The sequence below is a fragment of the Chanos chanos genome, chromosome 16 (assembly GCF_902362185.1).
Source record: "Chanos chanos chromosome 16, fChaCha1.1, whole genome shotgun sequence".
NCBI classification, from domain to species: Eukaryota; Metazoa; Chordata; class Actinopteri; order Gonorynchiformes; family Chanidae; genus Chanos; species Chanos chanos.
In genome coordinates this window covers 8,407,873-8,421,858 of record NC_044510.1, presented here as the reverse complement: position 1 = coordinate 8,421,858, position 13,986 = coordinate 8,407,873, and the positions used below count along the sequence as shown (strand labels likewise).

Here is a 13,986-nt window from a genome sequence, read left to right as displayed (position 1 = left end):
TTGAGTTCTACCGAATAAAGAACTATGAAATATCCAGGAATTGTATTGGTGTGTTTAATGGATAAGCGGGGGGGGTCTCTCCATTGTGTGTCTAAAGACCCCTGCAGTAAAGCCAGGAAGCTTAACTTTCCCAGTGCTGTTCAGAATTAACAGGCCTCTACATTGTGATCCACTGCTCCTGCTTTAAACTGAGCCATTTACAGAACAGCCAAACGTCACAGTAATGCACATCTCTTGTAAACACCATCAAAATAACATGATCCTTCAAAGCATGCAAAAGGGACCTAACTCTTTAGCACAGATGTGGTCTGAAAACCTTGGGCCCCCCCCCCTTACAAATCAAATGTGCTGCTTTCTATCCCTAGTGAGGGGGTGAACTCAAAGTTATATTCTTTTTAGGTTGCTTCATACTTGGACTATCCTTGTCTCACATGGGGGGGGGAAGCGTGAGTAACTGAAAGAGGCTAGCTCAGTGAGCACTCACAAGACTAATCACCAATACAAGGCTTGCTGAGACCTCACCATGCATACTTGCAGGTGTTAATACATGCTCACACACAGAGCAAGGGGGGGGGGGAAGAGTTTGTATCTCAAGTAGTATCAAGTGCTCTGTGGCATTAAAACCTTTGTCAAAGCCATGTCAGTTACAGCTTGTACACCATGGCTCTTACATGTCATCCAATAGGATATTACCACACAAATCTCAGGAAAGTCATTCTCTCTTTGCTGTCATCCTCACCTCCAACACAACACCTAAAGCTCCCATCAGTCAGATCAGCTGTTTTATGGTTGTCTATATGGTCAACATTGACAATGAAAGAAAAAAGAATGTTGGAAAGTATTACTGATTTTTTTTTGGGGGGGGGGGTCATTTAGTGATACCAAAATAAATCCTGAGTGTCAGCGACCATCTGCAATAACCAAAGTTTCCTTCAGCTTTCCTGGCATCCAAAGAGAACCCAAACCCTGGCCAAAATAAATACGGCCTAAGGTGAACAACTGTTGTGGCACAGTAAAGCCCAAACATTAATCAGATTATGAGCCATTAGTAAGAATATAGCCTTCACTGATGTGGCAGCACTGAACTGATCTAAAAAATAACTGCAAAATGGCAAACTCAAGATTTTGTTGAGAGTTGAAGAGTCAAGTCTGAGTATTATTCGGAGATGAAATTGTATTTTACAAGCTAAATAGCATGCTAAAGATGGGAAAAACTTGAAGATGCTGAAAAGCAGTGATTCTCTACTTCAGTCCTGAGGGCCCCCTGTCCTGCACGTCTTTGTTTTAACTCTTCGTCGTCACAGTTAATTGAGCTAATCAAGGGCTTGATGATTCATTGATCAGTGGAATCAGATGTGTCAGCCTTGAGTTAAAACAAAGACGTCCAGGGCAGGGGGGCCCTCAGGACTGGAGTTGAGATTCACTGCTCTAAAATATTCTTGTTACTAGTTTCTTTTCAAATAAATGCTTTTTTTTTTAAAATAGATTAATGAATATTTTGTGTGCATGTGTGTGTGTGTGTGTGTGAAGGAGAAACTATACAAACATGCTCTGAACAGCCATTTTATTTAATATAGATTTTATATATATATATATATATATATAGACATATTGAGCTTGTTTGTGCATAGCATTTGTTCAGTCTGACTCTCGATTATTGGTTTACTAAAAATCTAACAACATTGGATGACCTTGTACTAAAGAGCAAAAGACGAATGGTAGCTTTTGTAACTCGAAAGGTCCAGGGGTTAATTAGACTCTTTTTTGGTGGGTGGAGACACACTTATTCAGTGTGCTACAAAAAAGCAACAGCAGTGTGCCACCACAATTGATAGCTCCTCTGTGGCTGTAATAATGGGATTCAAATTTGGTGTTAGTGGCCTTTTGGTGCTTTTTGCCCTTAGCTTGAATGAGGCACAGCATGCATCTTGGCAAAATCCAACAGCTTGGAAAAATCCAACGTGGCAGAAAGCACCAGAGAGATTCAATGATCAAGAGCCAGTACAAACTCCTCAGGAGCCTGAACATGGGAAGCCTGTTCAGCAGGAAGCTCCTGCATTTCAGATGCCAATACAGAAACCTGTGCAAGAGCCAGTGGATTTTCAGTCCAAGCAAGTGCTGCAGGGTCCCGTTAAGGAGCTGGCTTGGAGCTTTCCAGAAGCTCCAGTGGAAGCAGAGAAGCCAGAGGTGGCATTTGAATTGAAAACGCCTCTTCCTGCTAACACTGTTGCGGTTCAGTGTGGTGAGAACATGGTGCGGGTGGAGGTGAAGAAGGACCTCTTTGGCATCAACCAACACATCCAGCCATCGGCTCTCACCTTGGGAGGTTGTGCTGCCGCTGAGGAAGATGCAGCAGATGAGGTCCTGATCTTTGAATCCGAACTACAGGCGTGTGGCAGTGTACTAACGGTAGGCTATACATTTGGGCAATGAACCAAGTACTGAGTGCAGCCTGTGTTTTTGACAGTGTTGAATTCTGCTCCCTAACCATTCCATCTCGATTCAGATGACTGAGGAAGAGCTCATCTACAGCTTCAACCTTGTCTATGCGCCAGAGCCTCTTGCTGGCACTCCAGTTGTTAGGACAGGTGGCGCTGTGGTTGGTATCGAGTGCCACTATTTAAGGTGAGGTCTGACTCTGTTCCAGAACCGTTCTTGTGCATCTTGCTTGGTGGTCTTACTTCAGAATGAGATTTATGATATGCGATGCTTGTATTTGAACAACAGGAAACATGATGTAAGCAGTGATGCCCTGAGACCCACTTGGATCCCTTATACTGACTCCAAGATCGCAGAGGAACTCCTTATTTTCTCCCTTCAGCTCATGACCGGTGGGTAGCGCTACTGTGAATCCTCCTCCTGACCATGGATGTGGCTTCAACAAATGGTTTTTCTTTGCAGATGACTGGCAATTTGAGAGACCTTCCAACCAGTACTTCCTGGGTGACTTCATCCATATTCAAGCATCTGTGATTCAGTACATGCACGTGCCCCTGCGTGTGTTTGTGGACAGCTGTGTGGCTACCACGGTCCCAGATGTGAATGCTGTCCCCCGTTATCCTTTCATTGACAACCATGGGTAAAGGCAGGTCTTTGATAGACACAAGCTCATTCCTGAAGTACAGTGACATCATATGTTCTTTCCCTGTAGGTGTATGGTTGATGCCAAGATTACAGGCTCAGACTCCCGCTTCCTGCCCCGGGCCCAGCCTGACAAGCTCCAGTTTCAGTTGGAGGCTTTCAGGTTCCAGGAAGGCGATGGCTCTGTATGTAATGGGACCAAGCTGTATTGGCTTGGATGTTTATTGCCCCTTTGCCTTAAAGCTTCAGAAATGGTGCAGGTCTTGCTAACCCCCCCCTTTTTTTTTTTTTTTTTTTTTTTTTTTTTTTTTTTTGCGCAGATCTACATCACATGCTTTTTGAGGGCTAGATCAGCTTCGACTATTACTTGTCCAGTGCACAAGGCTTGTTCCTTCTCTCCCAATGGGTATGTATCAAATACACACTAATCTTGCGCATTTGTGGTTGGCGCCACTTAACTAAGCCATCTCCTTCAGGTGGATCACTGCAGATGAAAATAATGGGGCATGTGACTGCTGTGAAACAAGCTGTGCCTCCAGGAAGGGGAGAGATGCACCGCTGGACGCAGGTGTGGATTGATTTAACTTGAGCAAGAATTCCAAATCGATGCCATGGGTGCTGCCTTGGTTGAAATGGATTTATTTTTTTCCCTTGAAGGTATCCAATGGGAAGGTGAAACGTCCCTCCATCTCGTTGTCAAGGAGAATCCATTCGAACCTGAAGCATAAATAAAATGCATTGTCTGGAAAGTTTCTAAAGTTGTGTAATTGCATCGTTTCTTGCACAAGCAACTGTCAAGTTGTGCTGCTTGGACACTACATCTAGCCAAATTCTGACAGATAGGGGTCAGATCATGGAGCCTTGTCAACTGCTGCCTAAGTCATTCAGCTACTTGGGTGGCTTTAACAGACTGATGTTTCACCTCATTTTGGTTGCATACATGCCCCTGTATACAAGTGACCACCTTGGTTTTTGGGCCACTTTAAATTATTGGAAAGCACTGGTCTTTTGGAAAGAAGTGGCTTGTGCTTTAGTTTTCAGGTGTTCCTTTTATTTTGCATCAGATTCTCACTTGACGGAACGGGATCTTTTCAAGCAGCGTGGTTTTGCAGTGTAACTACATGAAGCGCCATAGTCCACTCTATCTGCCTGTATAAGTGTCCAAATGAAGGTCCTAACCACATCAGCAGCACACGAGTACAGTAACTTTGGCAAACGGGCTTGATGGTTATGAAACTAGACCATAGACGGATTTAATAATGTATTTAGATACGCAGCAATTCAAACCTTTATTGCAGTGTGTTCACAAACTCTTAATCTTGGTGAAAACTATCGACTTTAGTGCCAGCCTAAGAACACAGCCCACACGTTCTCACGCATAGTGGCGCATCGTTTCTTTTCAGCTTTCACTTACTGCAACCGCAATCCCCCTGCCGCCTCTCTCTTCTGTCCCTGCCCAATTGTAACCTACATCAAATAGTACTAACTGTAATCGTGGGTGGCATTTGAACGCCCACTCATACGCACTGTCATTTCACGACCGACTCTGCTAGTGTAGGCTTGGCACGCGCGGTCCTGAGGGGTTGAGTAGAGCTTTCCGCGTTCTCGCACGGAATCCGTTTACATACACACATTCATACACATAGTCTCACACACTGAAGGGGGGCCTTGAACGACTCCTCTTCGACTGTCAGGGAAACTTGCCGTCTAAGGAAACGCAAACATCTGCGAATAAATAAACCCGCTGTTAATCCGAGAGCTGCACAAGGCCCCCTCCCCCGAAATATTGTAGGAAGAGAGAGAGTCGATTTCTTTACGAGAGCGATGGCGGACTCGGGTAGCAGCGCGGCGGCAGCCGGAGCCACAGGCTCAAATAGCAGTGCCGCCGGGGCTGGCGGAGCTGTTGCGCCTGGGGGAGCGACTGGAGCTGCGGGATCCAAACCCGGCCTGGAGTCGGTGAAGGGACAAAATTTTGACGTTGGCCCCCGTTATACTGACCTTATGTACATCGGGGAGGGGGCCTATGGAATGGTTTGGTAAGGAAATTGCATGTTGTCAAGCTTGAAAACCAACTGTGAGATTAGCTCAACTGTTTTAATAGAGTGAAAGGTGTTGGCTCTTCAGCGATTAATGCCTGCTTCGACAGCATTACAGAAAATAGTGTCTTAAATTAATTTAAGATGTTCAAAACAATGGATTTTGATATATTCAACAAGATATGCGCTTCTTGTGCACACAAATGATTCGCACAAGAATCGCCATGAATGGCTAGCAAACAGATTAATACAAGCTTTGCATCTGCTCCTATAGCTTGCTATGCTAGCCAGATAACTAGCTGTCATTTTTTCGTGTCAGTCTGAGCTTGTATGTAGATTGCTTGCTTTGCACTTTCATTAGCAGGCTTTCTCCAAAGTGTTAATTTGTGCATGGGCTGACAATAGTTTCTTTTAATGGACAATAAGATATTTCATGTTTACTGACGAGTAGCTAATGCCTGCTAGGTATGGTAGCATAGCAAGCTAAGTCCGCATGCTAGTCGTTAGCTGACATTTCTTTTTACTATCTAGCCATCCAAATAGGCGTGGTTATGAGGCTGGCAAATAATTTTTCAATACAGGAAGTAGGAGGGAATCATTGCGCATTACAATGTTTTATTGCTTTTAAAATGTTGTGTCTAACTTTTTGGTTAGTGGCTCCAGTTTATTTTACGAAGTAACTCCTGTCCCAAGGCCAGAAATACGTTTGTTAATAAAGTTACTAATGATAGACGTGTAAGTGATAACGGTCGATCCTGTTAGTAATGGTGGTCTTTGACCGGGAAGGTAGATTTCCTGAGAAAGGCGTCACGAAATTCAGCCCGTTCTGTTTGATTTGTTTGTAGCGTTGTACCTGCCTGTGTGACTTTTCAGGCGGCTGTGACTTTTAAGAGGCTATTAACTTTTTGTTTCTCAACTTTGTTCTTCACTACTTGAATAAGAGCTCTCTAATGTCAAGCTTAGAAGGGAGAAATGCAGGGAGAGTTCAAATGTGCAAGTAAATATATTGGACCCTGTCATGTCATTCAACCACAACATGGATGACCAAATAGGTCCCAACAGGAACAAGCATCCATGTTATACCTCAACCATTGTTTCTCTGAATTGCTAGAGCCACTGGCAGAAGCTTTACTGAGCACAGTGGTGTGTCATTGATCTCTTTCACTTTGGTGGAATGAGTAGGAACATCTCTCTCTGTCTTTCTCTCTCTGTTCGCGTCTGAAGAGATGCACTTTTTCACTGTTTAACAAATCCTTTCACCCTAATAACTATGCTTTTTTTTTTTTTTTTTTTTTTGTCCAATTCGTGTAGCCATTCGTGTTTGTTTCTTTGAATAAAAGCCTTGAATATCACCTTGTTTAAGAAAACATTATGAAAGGCTTTCCCCCTGTTTTTTTTTTGTTGTTGTTGTTATATTTTAGCTCAAGCGTCGCATTTGACATATGGAACAGTAGCAGCACTGTTGTGTTCTGATGCATCTGTCCTTTGTGCTGTGGTGTAACTCAACCGTGGTGTAACTTCTCCTTTACACACCCCACCCCCCTCCCCTTCACTGGCTGTCCCTGCCTTACCCCTCTTCTCTCTCTCTCTCTCTCTCTCTCTCTCTCTCTCTCCCTCTTCCCATTTCTGATTCACCCCCCCCCCCCATTTCTGATTCACTCTCTTTTTTTTGTAACCCCATCCATCCCTCCCTCCCTCCCTCAGCTCTGCCTTTGACAATGTGAACAAGATCCGTGTGGCCATCAAGAAGATCAGCCCTTTCGAGCACCAGACCTACTGCCAGCGCACACTGAGGGAGATCAAGATCTTGCTTCGGTTCCGCCACGAAAACATCATCGGCATCAATGACATCCTGAGAGCACGCCGCATTGAGTACATGAGGGATGTGTATCCTTGTGATCGTGGCAAGCCACACCAAACTGTAATGAGAGGAGTTTTTATTGGAGCACCCCCTGTAGAGGTGCATCTATTAAGTGATTAGGATTCAAGTTATTTCTGACTAGACATCTGCGTGATTTCGATGTAACGGCATAGAAACGAGCAGCCGTTTGTGGATGACTTGTATAGAGGCGATGTTAAGCTGAAGCTTCGATATGACCTGGGCAGTCATTTCAGAGCCAAATCTTTTTATTTCGAAGCACAGCATTTGCATTGCTGCGCAAAGAGTAGCACTGGAATGCCGTCCATCCAAATTTGACTTCTAGGACAGCAAGCACCAAAAACTCAGACCTTTTTTTGTTTTAAAAATTTGGTCACAATAAAGAAGTGCCATAATAGTGTGGTTGCTCCTAATTTGATTGTCTCTTTTGAACCAGAAAGGGAAAAAAAATGTCCCCCCCCCTTAACAGTACATGGAGCACCTTTCAGAGTTTTAAAAATGTAAACAGACAGACCTTTTCTATCCAGGTCATGACTGATCCCTTCCTCTGTCACGGTTCCTTGACTGCCCTTTCCCCCCCGCGACTCCCAGCTACATCGTCCAGGACCTGATGGAGACGGATCTGTACAAGCTCCTGAAGACGCAGCAGCTGAGCAACGACCACATCTGCTATTTCCTCTACCAGATCCTGAGAGGGCTTAAGTACATCCACTCCGCCAATGTGCTGCACAGAGACCTGAAACCCTCCAACCTGCTCATTAACACCACCTGCGACCTCAAGGTCAGTGACCTCAGGGGCGAGGGAGGGAGGGAGTGAAAACAGTCAGTGAAGGGTGTAGCGCTACAACTCTAAGAATAGATCTTTTTTTTTTTTTTTTTAACTCTTCTTAAGAAACCAGTGGGGTTCACTGACCAAGCTTCGGTTGATTGCTTAGAAAAATATTATTTTTAGCTCCAGTATAAAGTCTTCTGGTCTCCAGTGCTACATTACCATTCTGTTTTGCTAATGAGAAACAGAAAGTTGCATTGACTGGTTTAAATTGTCTGCGTTGGAAGAGAATGTAATGAGGAATAGGGAGATTTACAGAGGAGACAAAAGACTGATAAATGCAACTGAAATGATTTTGAGTTGAGAAGCTTTGGATCCCGTACAAGTCGTACTGCTGTGAAAATCGTCGGAGATGTTCAGCTGAGGAGAGGCCGGTCTGGAGAGAGCTTTCCTCCCACTGATCAGTCCGTGTGGTGTCGCAGAAATCCCAGCAGGCCAATCAAGAGGAGAATTATAGGAACAAATCTGATAAAAGAACAAAGAAGTGTGTGTTTGTCTGTCTGTCTGTCTGTCTGTGTGTGTTTGCATGGTTTTGTTTTTTTTTTTTTTCATTTCTGCAATAACAGACTCTCTGATTACCCTCCTCTCAGATCTGTGACTTTGGGCTGGCGCGAATCGCCGACCCAGAACACGATCACACAGGATTCCTCACAGAGTACGTGGCCACTCGCTGGTACCGCGCTCCCGAGATCATGCTGAACTCCAAGGTAGGCGTGTGTTTTTGCATGTCTCCGTGTGTGTGTGTGTGTGTGCGCGCGCGCGCGCGCGTGTGTGTCTCTCGGCGTCTCTTTTCGATGTTAACACTACTGCGGGGGTTTTAGTTTCTGTGCATCCTACAGTCTCTCTCACCGTGTCGTCTCATGTCTCCCAGGGCTACACAAAGTCCATTGACATCTGGTCGGTCGGCTGCATCCTGGCGGAGATGCTGTCCAACAGGCCCATTTTCCCTGGGAAGCACTACCTGGATCAGCTCAACCACATACTAGGTGAGGTGGCTTCACCCGGCATCCTCGTCATCGCCTTCATTCCCCGCTCACACGTTTGATTTTTACAGGGGTTTGTTTTTTTGTTTGTTTTTTTTTTGGTTCACACGACCGCCGACACTTTCTTTCTGAACCCGGTCAGAAAACGCCTTTTACTTTTCCTATGTATTGATGCTGATTTGACATTTCTGTTTTGGTCGGGGGGGGGGGGGGGGGGGGGGGGTTGTTGTTGTTGTTGTCTTTTTTGTGGTTCATTGTTTTCATTGCGTAATCATGTTAGAAGATACATCCACCGTACGCTAAGCGCATCTTTTCGAATGGGAGACTGACAGATGTCCATCTGTAAACCGAGTGACTTTCTGAGTTGTTATTACGCAAACGCGGGCAGATGCAGGAAACGTACAAAAAAGGAAACAAGCTCGCTGCATTGAGCAGATAAAATGACCTCAGTATGAACTCAGCATAATTTGGTCTCTTATGTTGCGACGGCTATTACCCAGAAACGCTACCACAGACGACAAAGACCCGCTCAGTTTAGATACGTAGCTTCCCTCCATGGGTTGAGTCATTGCAGTGTCTTTGCTTAACTGCCTGCTGACGATAACCAAAATAGCGTTGCGCGATATCATATTTTGCCACTGCACCGCACAAGTCCTGTTTTCGACTGTGAGAATTTGAACACTTTGTTTACACAACCGTTTGGAATCCCTGCGGCAATAGATTGTTTGCGGTTGATGCTAATCGCTAGCTGCCACCAGGTCAAACTTAAGAAGGGTTTTTCTTTTTTTGCTCCCAGTCATCAATTTGCTACAGGTTTGCAGTCACAGATAATTTCACACTTTTTTTCAGGCTTTGGCTGGTTGCTATAGCGAGTGTCATTTGAACTGAAAACTGATAAGTATTAGCTGGCTGACGTGTAACTAAGCCAGTTTTAAATCAAGTTTTGTGCCTTCCTGTGTGTAAGTCTGTCTCTTTGGGTTTTGTTGTATTCTCTCAGGGCCCTGTGCTGACATGTCCATGTATTACATGTCTCGTAGTTTCAACGTGTGTGTGTGTGTGTTTTTGTGTGCATGTGTATGTGTGTATGTTTTCTGTTTCCTCAGGAATCCTTGGCTCACCCTCTCAAGAAGATTTGAATTGCATCATTAACATGAAAGCCAGAAACTACCTGCAGTCGCTGCCTCAGAAACCCAAAATCCCCTGGAACAAACTCTTCCCCAAGGCCGACAGCAAAGGTAGATACACACACACACACACACACACACACACCAGTCACGCTAAATAACACACAGACAAGAATTGACTGATTGCAAAAGAAAACACACAAAAGCACATTCCCACACTGTCAGCTGGTAGAAGCCATCTCCAGACTGATGCCCATACATAGCATATGACAGTGCTCATAACTCACTCCTACTCACAAGTTGTGACAGTCGTGATCCTCACATTCCCGAGCGAATGAATACATTAGTCTGTAGGAGTTTTCTGTGCTTGACTAGAACTGGAGCCATTGTGTCTCCCTCATGCTCTTCTTCGGTCTTGTTGTAGTCCATCCGGACTGTGATGTTTATTTTATTTTATTTTTGTACCTGAAACTTTGATAAGTGTGTGTGTGTGTGTGAGCTTTGTGGAGGATTTTGAGAGGAGTTTGTTGGGGAGGGGGCGGAGCCACAGTATCGTTCCTTCATCCACATCACTTCCTTCCGTCTCTTCCTGTTTTCTTTTCTTTTTTCCTTTTCCCTCCCTTGTTCCCTTCCTTTTGGTCTATCTCATAAACCGCCATTTGTGTCATCGTTCTTTTTCTTTTCCTTTCCTTTCCTTTCCTTTCCATCCCTTCCTGTCTTTCGTTTCTGTTGGTGTGCGAAGACGTTGGACCAGTTAAAAGACTTCCTTGTACCAGGCGATAAGCTCTGCTAGCATAACAAAGGATGGACAGAACAAAAGGAGGAGGGAGGGCGACGTCTCCTCTGATGTGTCTTTTGGAGTGCGTGGGAATGTGTGATACACGTGGGCGTGAACAAATGCTGTGAGGAGTTTTGGACACGTTGTGCGAGCGTGTGAAGAGCACCTTTTGCGTTTGTGTGTGTGTGTGTTTTTTTTTAATGTGTGTGTCTCTGTGTAAGGGGGGGGGGGGGGGGGGTGCGATTTGGTGCAGTGAGTACAGTATGAAACCGCGTGTGTCCGTTTTTGTAACTCTCGTCCTCTCTTCTCTGTTCCACCAGCTCTGGATCTGCTGGACCGCATGTTGACTTTCAACCCCATAAAACGCATAACGGTGGAGGAGGCCCTCGCCCACCCATATCTGGAACAGTACTATGACCCGACTGATGAGGTACCCAAGACCACGCCCCAACACACACCTCACCACGCCCCACCACACCCCACCGAGCCGCCCCCCTACCTACATGCAGGCAGCGGCCAGAATGAAGGATTTGCTTGAGTCCATGGAGAATTCTGAGTGTAGTGAAGCAGGTGTCTTAACTCTAGGTGACGCTACTGAGATTATGCAGCTCTAAAGCAGTCAAGTTCCCCTCACGCTTAGGTCCGTGTAAAGAAAACCCTGGGCAAGCCCCGTCATCCATTATTTCGGTTACCGAACGACTATCGGTCGATTTGACTCTGGCGTAGAGATTGTGGGGAAAGACATCGCAGTCAAGTCTGGGCAGCGGTGCAGGGGGAAAACAAATTAGAAACGAGTTACTCAGAGTCAGTCGACTGCAGACGCGAATCCCCTGCGAGCGCCAGCAGGCGCCTTTGTGAAGAGCGGCATGTTGGGATCATGTCTTGGCTGGGTTGCATTGTAAACAAACCGTCTCAACACCTTGAAAAAAAAACGCGCATGAGTGAGTAAAGTGATGTATAGGACACCGACAGTTTGGAGGGGGGGGGTAGTAATGTGGCCAGGTGAGTTTTTCATTACCATCTTTTCACTTAAAGGGTGAATGGACGTTTGGCTGAAGTGATAAGAAACATACCGGTCCTCCTCTCCCACGTCAGACAGTCCTGATAGCTCTGTTGTGGTGGGGATTTTTTTTTTGTTTGTTTTTGTTTGTTTTTTTGTTTTGTTTTTCTCCTATGACTCAGGTCCACTCAAGCCAAACAAATAGAAAATGAGGACTCTGATTTTATGATGATGGTTTTTCTACGATCGTGGGCGAGGTCTCTTCCAGGATCTCAAACCCCCCCCCAGGGGACCTGCGGTCGCTGAACGGTTAGATTAGCCCCGGAACCGCAGTAAACAGTACGCCATGGCTCTCTCAGACGGCCAGATGATTTCTCGGAGATGATGGAGCCGCTCCTGAGACAGCGTTTTCCACCGCCCTCATCAACAGAACACTAAATGATAGAGTTTCTCATGGAAGAGAGAAAGACGATACGTGTTTCCGAATAGGGTCCCAGACGTTTGCAGGGACTATTGCCAAAGTGCGCTGAGGTGATTCCGGAAGCCTCTGGTGCCCCACTAAGACCCACTGAGTCAGTGTTTCCTGTATTTTAGCAGCGTGTCGCTCTCGGACTTTCTCCCTTTCGCCCGCCCCTATCTCAAGCAGCACTGTAACTGTGATGAAAGATAGCTCCTCTCTCTCTTTCTCTCTCACACACATCTATCGTGTCTCTTGAGTGAGACTCACGGAGCTGTCTGTATGTGTTAATCTGTATTAGTCTAAATGTTTAAGTGTGTATTAAGGTGAACACATACATTAACTGTGACTGCATGTGTTAATCTATATTACTGTAATAAGTGCCAGTGTGAATTGAAGTGAATGCATACATTAGCTGTAATGTTTGGCTGTGTGTATTTATATGTATTAGTGTGTATTAATATGTATTGGCGTGTATTAAGGTGAATCCATACATTAGCTGTAATGTTTTGGCTGTGTGTGTTTATATGTATTAGTGTGTATTAATATGTATTAAGGTGAATCCGTACGTTAACTGTGATGTTTGGCTGTGTGTGTGTGTGTTTGTGTAGCCAGTGGCCGAGGAGCCGTTCACCTTTAACATGGAGCTTGATGACCTGCCCAAGGAGAAACTGAAGGAGCTCATCTTTGAGGAGACGGCACGTTTCCAGGCCAACTATCAGGGCTCCTGAGAGACAGGTACACACACACACACACACACACACACATATATACACACACATATACATACACACACACACACACACACACATATATACACACACACACATATACACACACACACACACACACACACAAGCTTGTTTTTTATCTCACTCCATCAGAGAGAAGAATGCACATAAAGGCCCTTATGTTACTTCTCAGAAAGAGAAGTGTATACACAAACACACACTTCAAGGACATGTACAGCTGCCAACAGAGGATCCACACAGCCTCTCTCACGCTCGCCTCGAAATCACACCACATTCTCTTTCATGCAGAGACCTCTACTGGCTAGCTTAGGGAGCTGAGAGAGAGAGAGAGACAAAGGGTGAAACTGTGTATGAGAGAATAGTGCACATACAGACTGGCCAGTACTCGCGCATTGTCTGCCGCTGTTACGTGACAGATGAACATCTTTCTCATAACAGGCCGTAAACCATTCTTTTTCTTTTCTTTTTTTCCGTTTTTTTTTTTTTTTTTCTAATTCCCTGCAGTTGTGAAGGAGATCGACCAAGCCGCCAGGAGGCTAAGAACAAGATAACTCCAGATGAGCTACAACAACATATACATACATATAATGGTATACAAAACACACACAAAAAAAAAAAAATTTAAAAAATGTACATTTAAAAACGTAAAACTGTTTTTTGGGTTTTTTTTCTCTCTCTCTCTCCATTTCTCTCGCTGGGAAAAATGTGCGTTTATTTGGGTTGAATATTAGCTTATCAGCAGCAGTGTCATACTCACCCCCTAAACTTTTACTTCGTTTCAGAAAAAGGTCGATATTTTCTATTAAAAAAAGAAAAGAAAGAGAGAAAGAATTGTGTAATTTACTCCTTTAACCAGACAACACTCTTTCTCTCACTCTCTTTCGCTTCCTGCTTCTCCTTTGTATCGTTCTCCTTGCTTCTCTCTTTCTCTCTCTCTCTCTCTCTCTCTCTCTCCCTCTCCCCCTTTGCCGTGTCATCTGTCATTCCACTGGACCTAGCAGACGAAGGGAGATAAAGAAAGAGAGAGAGAGAGAATTGTAATAACGGACTCTGACTGGATGTGTATA

At 44.9% G+C, this 13,986-nt stretch overlaps 2 protein-coding genes across 2 annotated transcripts; both read left to right on the top strand.

Annotated features, from left to right (window-relative positions):
- The first annotated feature begins 1,854 nt into the window (after nucleotides 1–1,854).
- On the top strand, nucleotides 1,855–3,809 carry LOC115829781 (zona pellucida sperm-binding protein 3-like). The gene is made up of 9 exons (XM_030793945.1): nucleotides 1,855–1,934; nucleotides 2,031–2,409; nucleotides 2,507–2,625; nucleotides 2,728–2,831; nucleotides 2,902–3,079; nucleotides 3,152–3,266; nucleotides 3,402–3,487; nucleotides 3,558–3,649; nucleotides 3,739–3,809. Exons 1-9 carry the CDS (start codon nucleotides 1,855–1,857, stop codon nucleotides 3,807–3,809), a joined length of 1,224 nt encoding a protein of 407 aa, XP_030649805.1.
- An 867-nt stretch (nucleotides 3,810–4,676) lies between these two features.
- Nucleotides 4,677–13,521, top strand: mapk3 (mitogen-activated protein kinase 3). Its single transcript, XM_030793632.1, has 9 exons — nucleotides 4,677–5,117; nucleotides 6,822–7,004; nucleotides 7,588–7,777; nucleotides 8,416–8,532; nucleotides 8,697–8,811; nucleotides 9,912–10,043; nucleotides 11,031–11,140; nucleotides 12,779–12,905; nucleotides 13,424–13,521. The coding sequence occupies exons 1-8, from the start codon at nucleotides 4,906–4,908 to the stop codon at nucleotides 12,896–12,898; spliced, it is 1,179 nt and encodes a 392-aa protein (XP_030649492.1). The 5' UTR covers nucleotides 4,677–4,905; the 3' UTR covers nucleotides 12,899–12,905; nucleotides 13,424–13,521.
- Nucleotides 13,522–13,986: the final 465 nt, after the last annotated feature.

Excerpts from the sequence above, each read along its gene's own strand:
- LOC115829781 (XM_030793945.1), top strand. The coding sequence starts at position 1,855 with ATGGGATTCAAATTTGGTGTTAGTGGCCTTTTGGTGCTTTTTGCCCTT. Across the intron at positions 2,832-2,901 it reads CTCCCTTCAGCTCATGACCG|ATGACTGGCAATTTGAGAGA; the intron begins GTGGGTAGCGCT and ends TTTTCTTTGCAG. Across the intron at positions 3,080-3,151 it reads CCTTTCATTGACAACCATGG|GTGTATGGTTGATGCCAAGA; the intron begins GTAAAGGCAGGT and ends CTTTCCCTGTAG.
- mapk3 (XM_030793632.1), top strand. The coding sequence starts at position 4,906 with ATGGCGGACTCGGGTAGCAGCGCGGCGGCAGCCGGAGCCACAGGCTCA. Across the intron at positions 10,044-11,030 it reads CCCCAAGGCCGACAGCAAAG|CTCTGGATCTGCTGGACCGC; the intron begins GTAGATACACAC and ends CTGTTCCACCAG. Across the intron at positions 11,141-12,778 it reads ACTATGACCCGACTGATGAG|CCAGTGGCCGAGGAGCCGTT; the intron begins GTACCCAAGACC and ends GTGTTTGTGTAG.